Here is a 15,205-nt window from a genome sequence, read left to right as displayed (position 1 = left end):
AAGGGCATGATTTAATGGAAATGGGCTGGAGGGGGAGCTTGTCTAAATTCTTCCTGCTCTCTCCATGGAGTGCTTGCTCCTCCCTCGCGGAAATGGTCAGCTGCTGTTGGACGAGGGAGCTGGGACAATTCTCTTATGGCCAGCTCTTACACAAAAAGGTGAGGAAAACGAGAGTAGTAGTGTTGGTTTTTATGGCTGGCTTTAGAGGGTAGGGGATTCTGGCTTCTATGGCCGGCTGTGAGGGAGAGGAATTCTAGTTTCTATGGCTTGTCTCACAGGAGAGTGAGAAAATAGAGGCGATTTTTGTTTCTGAGGCTGCTCCGATGGCTTTACCACGCACCTCTTTTCAAAGTTCCAACCTGACAGGCCCTCGCTTAAGCCACAGCACAACTTTTTAGCACCTAAGATCTAGTTTTGGGTCCCCACACTGCTGCCTATTGTTGATTCAAAGCTCTTTCCTTCCTTTTATTTAACCTCAAAGGAGGTATTAAGTCGCACAATAGGCAGTAAACTTAAAGTCTCGAGAATACAAAGACTTACAGCACAAATAGGCCAAAGGAGATGGAGAGCGAACCCACTGATTTCCCACACATAATAGGGCTGCCAAGAAATGTCTTAAAATGATTCAGAAACCCTTAGGTGTGCCTTCCCTTGGGATGCAGAGCTGAAACCACAACCCACACCACTTGGAACCACTCAGAGAAATGAAGTGTACCCAACTTCTTAGGGTGCCACTTACATGTATGTTCTGGGCTATGAAAATGTGCGTATTTTAATCATGAATATCTTCAAATCTACAAATGAGGATGATAGCTGCTTCGCCTCACAACTCAGAGAAATACTTTATACATTTTCTGTTCTGCTTGAAGTCTGGAAGAAAACATTCTTGTGTGATTCCTCCCACGCCCTAGTGCAGCAGGAACCGGAGTGTGCTCCTGAGTCTGCGAGGTGTGTTTCCTCTCTCAGCGGGAGAGGAGCGGAGCCAGGTCCTCTGGTGCTCCTGCTAATGCAGTCAGAGCTCTCTTCAAGGACACCAAGCAGTTGGGCTGTGCTGTTGTGTAGCAAGCCCTGACGCTCTTCACCTTGCCTGTGACTCCCTCGACCATGGCTGGGAGCTGCAGCCAGCTGGGAGCAGGCTCCGTGCTATACCTCAGACAGAACATACAGATCCAGCCACACTGGGGCGACTCAGGGTGCTTCCTTGACCTCTCTGGACAAGTCACTCAGACTCTCCGCCACTCGAGTTCTTCATGTATAAAGTAGAAGTATTCACAGATCCTAAGCTCAGAGCTGTTGGGCAGAAAAAAATGAGCACAGAGTCTTTGTTTACCAGACATGGACTGAGACCAAGCATATTTAAAATGGGGTGATTTTTGTAAGTTTTTTCCATTTTAAAAATCTACTTATTATTAGAGAGAATGAGAGAGAGAGAGAGATCATCACACTTCCATCTACTAGGTGACTCCTCCAAGGCCTTCCAGGGCTGGGACAAGGCTAAGGCACTCACTCCAGGTCTTTCCTGTGGGTGGCAGGGATCCAACTCTTTGAAATGCCCTCTGTTGCCTCATATACATTAGCAGGAAGCTAGAATTTAGGATTTTTACCTTAGTGGATTTGATGACCACAGGCAGCATTTTCTGGGCCTATAAAGCAGCTTTCTAGTCACTGTAGTAGGCTTCATTACAAAATACTGAGCAGTTGGGGTCAAGCTGGTAAGTTATACCAGGTAAATGAATATACTGAGAATACTGAAGAATAAGCATTTTAGAGTAGAACTTATTGAAGAAAATACCTGTTTCAGATCCAACCAGCAGATTTTGATCAGCTTAGCAAATCCTTTTTGGAAGGCTTAAACCAGTGGAACACTCAGGTTGGTAGAATACTATACTTTAGGAAAAGGTACTTTGTGTGTTAGGTTTCATTCATCGTCTCAACAACTATTCATGAAACAGGCAAGTAGGCAAACTATGGCTTTCATAGGTCATTGTCACCAATCCAAGAAAACGATAGGGATTTGCAAAGCCTGAGAAGTACAAAACATCACAAACGCAGAAGGTATTTGGAGAAATGAGCCTAGTTGTGAAGCTAAATAATGAGAGGCCAGATCATTGGAAGACAAACCCAAGGCAGTGTGGCCGGTTGGGACCACCTGCCACTGCAAGTGGAGAGAGCATCCCAAGATGCTTGTGAATAGTGTCACTGTTATGAAAGTCAGCAAAGCACGGGGTCTTGGTGTGACTCACTGATCTTTGTTAAATGAAAGCGATTATAGAGCAAAGATGTGGGGAGCAGATGCAGCAGTAGTGCTCCACCAGCTGAGAGTCGTGCTGTTTTGCTGAGATTCCTAAGGGGCGTGCCTACATTCTGGACCCAAGGTGTGGTGGCTTGTGATAAAAAGGACAGAGTTTTGACAGGACAGTGAGCTTCCTAGCAAAGACCTAGACCTAGAGGGGTCCCTCTGCACCCACCAGGCACGCCGAGGGAGCTCTCTGTGCCTCAGTGCTGTGCATGTTCACTGAGAACACTGATGGTGGGAACACGGTGAATGTGACATGCCCACGCACTGGAACAGATGTGAGTGACGTGGGATGTGATCTGGGAATGGACTTCACAGACTGTGTCCATGCTTGTGGCAAGTAATGTCCCCAAGGCTAGTATCTCTCGTCGTTAAATGTGCATCTCTAGAGAAAAGGAATAATGTGTCCCTCCAGTTGGAAAGAGGTACTGACCACATTTACCCAACAGCAGAGCCTCCCCTGCCTGAATCTGGTCACCTGTGACTCTCGCGTCCCGTCCTGCTGTCTCATACTGAAGTCTAAGGGCACAGCAGCCGCTCAGCGTACCCCGAGAAGGGTCACAGAGTGGGGGTGATGAGTTCCTTCTGATTGAAGACATTAAGGGTTGGCTCACAGAATGAAAACATGGGATATCATAAGAGAAGTGTTCTCAGTAATGCCAGTGCCATTGAGTGGTGTGTTGTCCGATGTGTTATATTCTATGCTTGCTAGAGGGGAGAAAGAGAAGACAATTTAAAATATGGATATCTTCCCTAAATTTTGTTATAGACATCTTTTAAGGACATAAACCTCAGCTTAAAGGACACTGTGTCTTTCAGAGTCGTAAAATGATATATTCCAGAAACTATTTTCCGAAATATTGTGTTTGTGCTTATTTGACTTATCTGCCGTCACTTGATTACATTCTAAATTTAAACTACACATGACAGAATTTTCTTTCGCATGCAAGTGATCTTCCCTCCTCCTGTGGTTGTTCATTATGCTGAAATTTTTTATTAACGATTCAGTTATAGCTGTCGTAAAGACCATGCCTTTTTTTTCCTTGCTGTTAGCAGCCCTTGGGTGTGGGTGCCACAAGGGCTGCACAGCAAATTCAGAGGGACCTGATCGGGGTATTGGAAGTTTTCCAGTTCAGCTTCAAAGTGCAATTGTGCCTTGATGTAGCTGGTACCTTGCGTATGTAAACGTAGGTTTTCACATTTCTGTGTCACAAAACAAGGACCAAGCCATGCAGGCAAGGTAATGAGGATGGCCTTGAACCCGGGGGCTGGGGAGGCTGTGCAGGGGCTGTAAGCACTACCGTGTTGCACTATTCCTAGTGGTGCCGACCTTCCTGGGACTGCTGTCTGTTTCTATTGGACCAGAGCCCCAGAGAAACACGGAAGGGACATAAACAGCCTGCGAGTCAGGAAAGCTGGGGAGTGTGCCAAGGGCTGCAGAGCTGAGAGCCAGGGTCCTCTGGCCACTTCCCATGTTGAATCACTTCTCACTAAAACAAGACCTTGGGTGTCTTAAAACAAAACGTAGGCAATTAAATGTCATGTCCAATTGCTCAAAGATCCAAATTGTTCTTCTCATGGTGGTGTGTGTTAGTTGCCATAGAGTTGGGACATAAAACAGCATTTTCAGGTGAATAACAAGGTGCTGAGGAAATGAATCCATCTTTCATAACTTTTCCAGCCCTCACTCTTTTTCCTGTAGCCAGACCTCATGCATCTGGCATGTCTCTCCTTTTGCCCTACGCTTTGCTTGAAAAGAGTGATCTGCTTGACAGGCAGAGAGGCAGAACCAGATGGACGGACAGATAGAGAGTTCCCACCCGCTGCTTCAATCCCCAGTCGCCCACAGCAGCCACAGCAGCCTTGACCCGGTCAGAGCCGGAAGCTTGGGTATCTTCCTGTGACTGACAGGACCTGGGATTAGTTGGACCAGCACTGCCGCCATGTCAGCAGGAAGCTGGAGACGGGAGCCGAATCGAGGCCTGCACCCCCAGCACTCTGATGTGGGAAGCAGGCATCACAGCCACTAACCCAAATGCCCACTCCTAGCCTATTGTTAACTCTATAGGCCTATGGTAGGCCTATGGCAGCAATGGCATAAAATATCTTTAAATGCTTTGCAAACTTTTTTTTTCTTTCAAATTATTCACAGCCATGCTACTGATAAGCATGGCACACACTGGTATAATACAAGCTGAGTCTTAGACTTTTTTGAATGGGTAAAAATTAAATTTAAATTAAAAACAGTTGGATACCATTGTTTGAAATTATTATTATTATTATTATTATTATTATTATTGCATTTTAAGAAGAAGCTGGTTCATGTGTCCAGTTACATGGATAGGAAATCATCAGGGAAAATGGTATGTGGTTGACCCTTGCACAAACCTTTCCATCACCCTTTGGGGCCTGGCATGGTGGCCTGGTGGCTAAAGTCCTCGCCTTGTCCAATCCAGGATCCCATAGGAGTGCTGGTTCTAATCCCAGCAGCCCTGCTTCCCATCTAGCTCCCTACCCGTGGCCTGGGAAAGCAATCAAGGACAGCCTAAAGCCTTGGGACCCTGCACCCGCATGGGACACCAGGAAGTGCCCCAGGCTTCAGATCAGCTCAGCTCTGGCCATTGCAGTCACTTGGGGAGTGAATCAGTGGACAGAAGATCTTCCTGTCTGTGTCCTCTCTGTATATCTGACTTTCCAATAAAAATAAATAAATCTTTTTTTAAAAAGATTGGTTTTGTCCTTCGGGTCTAGGGAGGCGAGCTCTCTCTGGTTCTTGCCTGGCTCTGGCTCTGGGTCCCCACCCTCCCTCACGGTGACCATTAGGATCGCTCCATTAACCCCTCAAAACAAACAAACAAATATACAAACAAACAAAAAATCTAGAATGGACAGACAACAACATGGAAAACTTAGAATCAGACAGGAAACGGCCAGCGTGGACCCAAACATGCCTCACTAGGTGGGACACAAAGATTAGTTACGCCTTACTGGGGTATGGGGGATTTCTCTGCACACCCATCCTAAAAAAATGCACTGTACCTAAACTGGTAACTATGGAATCAGGTTGAATATAAACCAATACTGAAATGTCCATGAAGAAGTCACAGGATGTAGTTAAGCAACCACATTTTCCTATCAACATACTATTAATCAATACCATGTCAGTTAATGCATAAGGTTGTAAATGGCTGTTGATGTTATGTTCGGGCCTTTAATTGATTGGGATGATACTTTGCTGGCTTTACCTTCAGACCAGAGATGGTCTCACCAAGAAATCGTTGAACGCACTAGTATAATAAGACACTGGACTTTATGCTTGGTAAATACTTCCAATGAAAGAACCACAACTGAATTTGAACTGTGGTAATGCAGCAAGGTGGAGAAATCCACCATGAGGAGAGGGTTCGGGGAGGGGTGTGGAGGAATCTCAGTGCCCATAACACTGTGTCACATAATGCAATGCAATTAATAAAATAAATTAATTAATTAAAAAAAAGATTGGTTTTGGTGATTTTATTCATACTTAAGGTTGGAAATACCCCCCCAACATTTTCCGTTTAGGAAAATCATGCAGAAACCAGAAACGAAAATAGATTAATAATTAGATGCCAAAACACCTGTAAAATATTTTTATGTGTGCATTTAGTGTCTAGTGATGAGAAATAGTTGGGAACTGCTCCAAGGGAAGAGTGTGTGTCGCAGGTGTTTGTTGACACAGGCACCTGACTTAAAGCATGAGCTTTGTTTGGGTTTGTTTTGCTCTTTGTTTTCCTCTTTAGTAGCTAAATGACAGGACGACCCAAAAGCTTTCCTCTCACTCCATTAGGCATCTCAGGTTAAAGCTGCGCAGTTTGCAGAGCCTTCACTCTTCAGCAATTACACTGAAGCTTCAGACTCGCTGTCTACATGCTGCCAAACTACAGTTTTAAGCAGTTAGACAATTGATGTGTAACTTCGTGCAGACAAAGCAGCTAGCTGACTTTCTCCATTTTGTTGTTGTTGTTATTGCTGCTGTTGCTGCTTTGTTTCTTTTTCTCCTGATTTGTGGTTTCTCTCTGATATGATCCTCCACTGTCCCTATCACCCTGGTCCCCACAGTGGCAGCCCCAGCTTGCGAAATGGGAGACGAGTGACCAGTACTTTCCATCTGTTGTTGACAGGATTGAGAGATGAGTTGATATGGAGGGCCAGAACATCTTTGGGTGATTCAATACATATATGTATGCATAAAACATGCAGAATAAAACATTTTGAGATTCTCCAAGGCCATGTAGCTTTTTCTTAAATTCTTAGTCTAATCCTTAGGTAAAAATCCCAACCTCCTGAGATAACCAAAGAACAACCAATCAACCAGAAAACTATTCATCAGATATCCGCCATCCTGCATCTTTAACCCAAATGTCTACTAGTCCTTCAAGGTTCACAGTCTGGGGAACTCTCTAAGAAGCAGTGTGGGCTGTTAATTTTAAAATAGGCAGCTTGTTGTAGGGTAGAAACATTTTCCAGAAACTCATTATGCTTTACAAGGCGACGTTTATGGCTACTAGTTCCCATTGTTTTCCCTTGGGCTGTTATCCACCAACAGAATTTCCAGGGCAACTGAAGTTTATACGGATGAAATTAGTATTTCATTGAAGAGCATGTATATGCTGAAAAAGTCTAGTTGTGGTAATGAATGAATAAATAGTATTTTAATGTTAATTGGCACGTCATGGGAATTATATCACTAATAATATCCTGTATAATTTTATGGTCTCTTGGCATACTTGGATTTTAAAGAGGAGCAAATAGTCATTGATATTTAAACTCGGTGTGATTTAAAATGACAAATAATTGCATTAATGATAATAATTTTACACTATTTTCCTGCCTCTGCCTCAATATCTGTTAAACTGAATCCAGAGAAGCTGTTGATTTGCTAAAATTAATTGAAGGCACTTGATACCTGTGATAGTTCAATCATAAGAAGTATTCTCTTTTGACTTCAGATCACTTGCATGTTGAAATGACCACCCCCTTGAATTCTTTTGGTTAGAGTTTTCCTTCTGTACCCAGGGGGGAGGGGTTCCAGGGTCTCCTTCAGATATAAAAATTCTCTGATGCTCAAAGGCTTATGTAAAATCATATAGTGTTTCCATGGAACCCAGGTACATCCTCCCTTTTACTTTGAATTAGCCAGGATAAGAGTACGCAATGTGGTACCTACACATCACTTATTTGTATAGATTCAAGATAGTACCCATTATACAGCAAATTCAAGCTTCTTTTTTTAGAACTTTCTGGAATTTGGTGGTAGGGAGGATATTTCCATTCCATGGCCTGACAAACCTCTGGTTGCAGACTACACAAAGATGGGGGTGAGCTATATTTGATTTTTCTATTTTCATTTTCTTTGTATGATCAAATGCAGTTTGTGTGTGTGAGTTGCCTCAATCTTTTATGAAATGATTAATGAATAATACAAACTTCAGATGAGAAGAGAAGCACCTGACCGAAGGGAACAGTATAGCCTGGGTGGATCCAAAGCTCTTTCTGGCTCCCGCAGTCAATGGGATGGAGCCTGTGGAGCATTGTGTCTCCATCCGAGTGCTTCCTGCAGAAGCTGGGGTGGGATTCATGCCTAGGATGCAGCTTGGGTGTTTGAGTTCCCAAGAAATGAGCCTTGAAGTATAAGCCAGTTGTTTCTAAAAACCATATTACAGTTGAGCTTGCTTTCCACATTGTAATAATTCCAGTGCAGCAGTCTATATGGAGATACCTTTTTTTAAACCAGCTACTTGTGTAGGGCAGCTGCTTTAAAATGACAGACTATCCAGTAATATGGGTTAAGACTTTGCTGCTTCCATATGTCTAGCTTTGGATAAGTTCTCCTTGGTCATTAAGAAATAGGATGTTTCATTTCACTAGTTAAAAAAAAAAATGTTGGGGCAGGCATTTAGTGCAGTGCTTAAGTGCACATTCTAAATCGGAGTACCTAATTAAAGCCCTGGCTGCATTTCCAATTCCAGTGCGCCGCAGATACACCCCCTGGGAGGCAGTGTGATAACTTAAGGAACTGGTTCCTGCCACACACGCGAGGCCTAGATTGGCTTCCAGAATCTTGGTTTTGGCTTGATACAATCCAAGTTGTTGTAGACATTTGGGAAATGGACCTACTGGATAGAAGCTTCTCTCTCTCTCTCTCTCTCTCTCTCTCTCTCTCTCTCTCTCTCGCTCTCGCTCTCTCTTTCTCTATGGGCACATGGGGGTGCATGTCTGTCTGCTTTTAAAACAAAATGGGAAAAAATTGTATCTAACATTTTTGTGACTACCATCCCTGTAACCTGCCTAACTCTATCAGCAAGATCTTATGAAAAACCAGCAGGCTGCCTCATGACTTTGAATCTACTGGCTCGGCTCTGGCCATTGCAGCTGCTTGGTCAGAGGATCTTTCTCTCTGTCTCTCCTCTCTATATATCTGACTTTACTATGAAAATAAATGAATCTTTAGGCAGGGAGGAATGAATCCAAAATCTGTATCAGTGTAGTTCTTAAAATTCATACTTAGAATTCAAATGTTTGTTAAACAACGAGGTCATATCCATGCTTCTCTGTCTCCCTAGGAGATCATTCAGGTTGCAACCAAGGCGAGCGCTCTTTCTCAGCATGCGGCTTTGCTCATCACCAGAGCTTGAATTTGTGAGGACTCTGGGGCTTCTTTCAACGGGAAACTTGGTCAGCTGTTGTGACAGGCGGATGCGCTCCTTGGTCCCAGTGCCAGCAGACGGTAGCAAAGCGTTTCAAGTTCAGCCTTGTGATTTCAACAACGTAGCTAGTCCGAATAAGAGTGAGGATGTAGTCACAATATTGGCGTCTGTGTGACAGGTTTTAATGGAGGAAAAGGTTACATTTGCATACTTTCCAGTTCCATTAACATTTCTGAAGGAAATCCCAGTAACACTTAAGAGTTCTAAGTTCAGCTTCTTAGGAAATTGTGGGTGGTTCATACTGCTTATCTTTCTTTCCTTCCTCGAGTTGTATAGCAAGCCATTTCTGGGGGCCCACGCTGGCTGCCAGCCACTGCTCATTGTGTCCAAATATCCAGGCAGCTCTGCAGGGCAGGACTCATCCTCTCAGCAGGGCAAGCCGACTCAATGAACAGCTGCTCCTGAGTGCCCCCTCCCCATGCCAGTCAAGCATCAAGATCCAGACCTGAGCCCCAGGCGACAGCTCATGGGGGAGCCTCATGCAATGAATGCTGCCATGACCTTCAAAGGGCAACCCACAAAATTTAAGGGTACAGTTTTGTTACAAGCCATGGCTGGGTCTCTCTTAACACTTAGGCTCTCCAAATAAGTATACTGTCCAAATAACTACATCAAGAAACATTAAGTTTTTAAAGAAGTTAAGTGATATTGTGTAAATTTTAAAAGAATAAATACTTCCCTGTAGCAGCCTTATATTAATAATTCTGGGAAATCATCTAGCCCTGAATAGTTTACCAAGCACTTCCATATATAATCATTTATGCTGTCATTTATTAAGATAACCTATGATATCAATGGTATTATTTTCTATATTAGATTCATGAGACAGAAGGGACAGAAGTGTAACTTCAAGTTCTGAACTCTTTGCTGGGTACTATGATGAAGAATGTTGTGTTCATTCTAGCATGACAGAGGCCACAGAGAGCAGTGCCCCTGGGCGGCCAGTGTGACCAGCCAGTAGAGGAGGATGCGTGATGGCCATGCGGGCTGTGCGGGCCAGTGAAGTCATGACGGCGGTAGGGCTGGCCTTCCTGGCCACTCTCCTGGGTCAAGAAGTCTAACATGTTTGAAGCAGAGAGGTGGTACAGACATGCTGGTCTATGAACGTTTAGATGCCTCATGGGGAAGACTGGATGAGGAAGTGGGACAAGAAGGGACATTTGGCTTTCTGAAGGCTATGACGGAAGGGAATGGAGCTGACAGCAGTCTTTGTTTTTATTTGTTTGTTTGTTTTGTTTTTAAGATTTACTTGTTTATGTTACAAAGTCAGATACACACAGAGGAGGAGAGCCAGAGAGGAAGCCTTCCGTCTGATGATTCCCTCCTCAAGTGGCGGCAATGGCCAGAGCTGCACTGACCTGAAGCCAGGAGCCCAGGTGCAGGATTCCGAGGCTTTGGGCCGTCCTAAGCTGCTTTCCCAGGCCCAAGCAGGGACCTGGGTGGGAAACAGGGCCTTTGAGATTAGAACTGGCGCCCATATGGGATCCAGGCATGTTCAAGGCCAAGACTTTAGCCTCTGGGCCACTATGCCGGGGCCCAGCAGCCTTTGTTTTAAACTACGAGTGAGTAGTTTGGGTCCTTTTGGAACTTAGGCTTCTTTCAAGTGATTGCCAGACCCATGTGAGTTTGAAGAGTGTGCATGCCCATATATTTTACAAAGTTCATGGAAAATAAAATTTCTTAAAAAAACCAAGTTTATGTTAGCATAACGATTTTGAAATTCAGATATATAAGGGACTGTAAAAATTTCAGGGAAAATGTGTATTATGCAAAAATTATGTATGGGTCAAAAACTATTTGCAGTAAAATAACTCATTTCCAAAACCCTTTTAAAGTACTTTGCATCAGCAGAGTTCCTTTTCAACAGATACTCTTGATATATGCTGCCTGAGCCACTGCCTAATAGAGCAATTATCACCTGGTTAATAAAATAGCCTGCAATGAGTTCTTTCCTCATCGCTTTCTAATTGCACAAGCTTACCTGAATTCATCTCAGCTATTCAGTGTTTTTATATAACACTCCTAATTTTAATTTACAGATACTTTATAGATTTTAATTTAATGTATGTGAAGGTTATCATTCTGGAGGGCCACTCCTGTGAGAAGGACTTTGCTATCTCAATGTTACAGAGATGGTTTAGAGTCATGCAAAAAAGAAGAAATAAAAAAAAACAGGTTTCACATTTTAAAATCATAATTGTTTCTACTGTGATCACACAGCTAAGGATTCAGGAGTTAGTCCATTAGCAGCAACCGTGTGGCTGTATTCCTTTGCAAATGTCTTTTTGAGGGTGTGCATCTGTCTGCCTCAGAGTGTGGGCTTGCTGAATGCCTGACGCACACTAAGTCAGCTTCTTCGTCTTTCGAATCATAGCAAAGCCAACTCGCCTCATGTTGTCTTCAGCATCAGGGAAGCATCCGCATCTTTCAGGGTTTGCTTGACAGCCTCTACCAGTTATGATAAAGGAAGAAAATGGGTTAGAATCAATGAGAACGTTGTTAACCTCTGTCTCTTCCTTCTGCATTGCATTGGTCATGACTCAGCTCCCCACTGGCAGCACTGGCCTGGCATCAACAGGATGTCTGGGTGGTAGCTGTTTCTCCAGGAGAGTGTGCTTGCTGAAAGCCACCTCATTTCTCTTCCAGCCTCTGCTTCAGGTACACAGTTCCTTCTGTGGCTTGTGGGGTCAGGTGTTCTAGCTCTGCTCCCAGAGCTGGCTCTCATGTCACTGTTAGAAATAGGCTCCGTGCTACAGAAATGGAATCCGTACTGCTGGTCCTGTTAGTACCATGGACAGAAGTTTTGTCAAAGAATTCATTTGCAAAATGGTGCAGGAAGCTTTTGTTTTAGAACAGACTTAAATAGTTTATAGCATATTTCTTAAGACTATATAAACAGCTTCCTGGAGTACTGTAGATATAAAAAGGATAAGGTAAAGATAAAAATTATTAATATTGTGAGACTAAGCCTGCCTCATTAAATAGGTAATTTCCTTTTATCAGTCATCTAATCATTGTACTAGCTCTTCAGAGAATCTGCTAAGGAACCGATTTTTAAGTTTTCTATATTTATTTGCTTGAAAAGCAGAGTTATAGAGAGAAAGTGGGGAAGAGAGAGCACACTTCCATTCCAAATGGCCTCAGCAACCATGCTGGGGTTTGCCGTGCTGAATCCAGGAACTCTGCTGGCGTCTCCTGCATGGCTGCAGGTGCTCAAGGAACTTCAGTCACTGGTTGCTGCTTTTCCAGGCATATTAGCAGGGAGCTGGGTCAGCAGTGGAACAGCCATAGCATGTACTACTGCGCATCTGGGTGTTTGTGGGCAGTAGTTCACACCCACACTCTTTCCTTGCAATTTATTTTTAAAGAGATCATGAAAATAGGAACAACAGCAGTAAAAATGAAAATTACATTGATGACATGTGCTGCATTTCAGACTAGACCCATCTAATTATACTTCCTCTTGTCTGATAATTTACTGAGTCATTCTATGTTAGAATAAGCTCAACCTCTATAAATTACCCATTTCGGCCCAAAGGAAAATGTTTATGTTTATATAATCTTGTGCTATTTTAAGTTATTATTATATAATCTTCATAAGCAAACAGCTTCACTTGGTATGCTTAAGAATGTAAATCTATATATGTATATATATATATATATATATATATATATATATGTCAAGAGGGACTATACTATAGTAATAATATGGGAGAAATAAGTTGGGAGAATGGAATACTGGGAGAGGGCAAGGGAAATCCCAGGGCCTATGGAATTGTACTATAAAAGTAAACATAAAATAGGAGGAAAATAAATAAATAAATGGTCTTCAAATAAAAAAGTATATATATATATATATAGATATTCCATGTATATGTATATATATATATGGAGAGGAAGAAAAAATGTATGTATCTAGCTATACATATATAATGTAATAATACATTATATATTACATACGTAATAATAAGAATTATTATTATTACAGTGTTTCAAATAGTTCATGGAATATTGAATTAAGAGATAATTTAACTTTACTGGCCCAAATATTGAAATGCATGCATAGAAATGATATCAGGAAGTTTGTGGATAATTGCATATTATGAAAAAAATATTAGATAAAAACATTTTTGCACCAAAGTAGTTACCTTTCTGTGCTTTCTACAAGCTTTTGAAAATGTATGTATGTATACTGGTATGTACACTTAAAAATGATTCCCTTAGGAAAACCCTTTTGAACTCCTCCATTTATCTCTTATTTGTTGATTCAGTTCACAGTCACAGCAACAGAGAGAGCAAGGTCTCTGACCTTCTGATTGACTCGCAAGATGGCGGAACCATCTGGACCTGGCCCAGGCCAGAGCCAGGATCCAGGTTTCCCATTTGGGTGATCAGAACTCAGGTCCTTGATTCATCATTTGCTGCTTCCTAGGCACAGTGACAGAGAGCTGGTCCAAATCTTCCTTTAAGCGGGTTCATGTGTAAGCAAAGCAGAGCAATAATTTGTGAAGTATTTCCTAACCAATTAACAGGTGCACTCAAAGAATGAGTCAACAGCTGGCAGGATTTGGCTCTCATGTTCTCCTGCTTTCCTTTTGTTCAGAGAATTTGGATGGAGAGACCCGGAACTGCCTGAAGTGATTCAGATGTTGCAACACCAGTTTCCCTCGGTCCAGTCTAATGCTGCAGCCTATTTACAGCACCTCTGTTTTGGGGATAATAAAATCAAAGCCGAGGTAAGCATCCTTGGATTTCCCAGTGGCTGCTGTCAGATTCCAAAGCACAGAAACATGGAAAGGGGAAGGCACGGGGCTGAACTTGTGTTCCATTGACACACAACACTTTGCATCTGATTAACTGGGCTACCTATGCGTGGATTTGTTTTGTCAAATATTTGGATCTTGGGCATTAGAGGATCGGGGATGCACAGCAGTGATGTCAGAGACCAGCTTGTCAAATGCTATGACTTGGAAATCATGTCTTTCAGTCCCCAATTTCAGTTCTGGGAGTATTGTTGCTGCCCTGAATCCTATGGAACCACAGAGCGTCAGTTGTTATTTCCTGAAGTTGCAACTAAGTTATTACAATCAATACATCCTGTAGAGAACCATTCATACTGCAAGGATCTCAACCAAGGGAAAGGGTTTTAGGCTAGACTCAAGTATTTTGGGGCATTTACAAAGGCAAAGATTACTGTCACAGAAAAGATAGTAATGATGAAACATGGACACATGATCCATTAGAGTTGCTGGTTTCTGTATCGGTCATGTGCCAATTTTTTAACCTGTTCTTGTTTTTTGGAACCCTTTCTAAAGGGCAGACTACTGTGTGTGTGAGAGAGAGAGAAAGAGAGAGAGAGCGAGCGAGAGAGAGAGAGCGAGAGAGAGAAGCAGAGATACTGGTTGATTGCTTTCTGAGAGATCTCAGTGGCCACTCCTGCTAACTATTTTTTTTTAGAAAGCAAAGAAGTATTTATGTAGAAGCAGCTGAGTAATCAAAAATTTAAAAGAAAGATCTTGTAAACTATTAGGAGTTATCTCAATAGCATGTAAGCAGTTTTGGGGGATAAGTCTAAATTAGTTTATGAGCAGAAAAAACAAATTTGAAGATGCAATTCTAATTTATTGTGCGTTTTGCTTGCTCTCATTGTGGTACATACAGTCTTAACAATTTTGCATCATTTTTTCTGTGTTTTCTTGGGACTATATGGGGAACTGTCCATTTCCATATCAGAAGATTAACATATCTCTTGGTGGAAGGAATAGAGACTGCGTCTCAGCCTGGGATAACCTGGTCCTTAAGGTCCACTGGCAGCAATGTGATTTTGTTTGTAAGACATTGCTCATGTGACAACTCTAGGAGGGTGTGGTGCTACAGAGGTCCAGGGCTATTGCACAAGATCCCGTCATACACAGGGAAGTCACCAAAATAAAGAATCACCCAGGCAACATTTAGAGATAGGAAAAAATATCAGAATTTGAGATAAATCTGAAATGTGAAAAGGTATGTACTGTTAAACTGACCTTCCAAACACAGTCCATTTACGTGACTTCTGTCCTAAGTGGAAGCTGTTGTAGTCATCCTCTGTAATAGACAACGAGATGGTTGTCTAATTAGGAACGAGCTTTTCAAAGGTCATGGGTTTGTGGGCTTCTCTGATTGG

At 42.6% G+C, this 15,205-nt stretch overlaps 1 protein-coding gene across 5 annotated transcripts in view; it reads left to right on the top strand.

Moving 5' to 3' along the window:
• CTNND2 (catenin delta 2) overlaps nucleotides 1–15,205 on the top strand; it is a 661,272-nt gene that overhangs the window by 442,604 nt on the left and 203,463 nt on the right. For all 5 annotated transcript variants that reach the window (XM_040977415.1, XM_040977414.1, XM_040977418.1 and 2 more), the window contains one exon: nucleotides 13,646–13,778. In XM_040977415.1, the coding sequence (XP_040833349.1) occupies nucleotides 13,646–13,778 (133 nt within the window). The remainder of the gene's footprint in view (nucleotides 1–13,645; nucleotides 13,779–15,205) is intronic.

This window comes from Ochotona curzoniae, unplaced genomic scaffold (genome assembly GCF_017591425.1).
Source record: "Ochotona curzoniae isolate NIBS_2020 unplaced genomic scaffold, NIBS_Ocur_1.0 contig_2754, whole genome shotgun sequence".
Taxonomy (NCBI): Eukaryota; Metazoa; Chordata; class Mammalia; order Lagomorpha; family Ochotonidae; genus Ochotona; species Ochotona curzoniae.
Note: the sequence above shows the minus strand (reverse complement) of the source record. Positions and strands in the feature narration are given on the sequence as shown.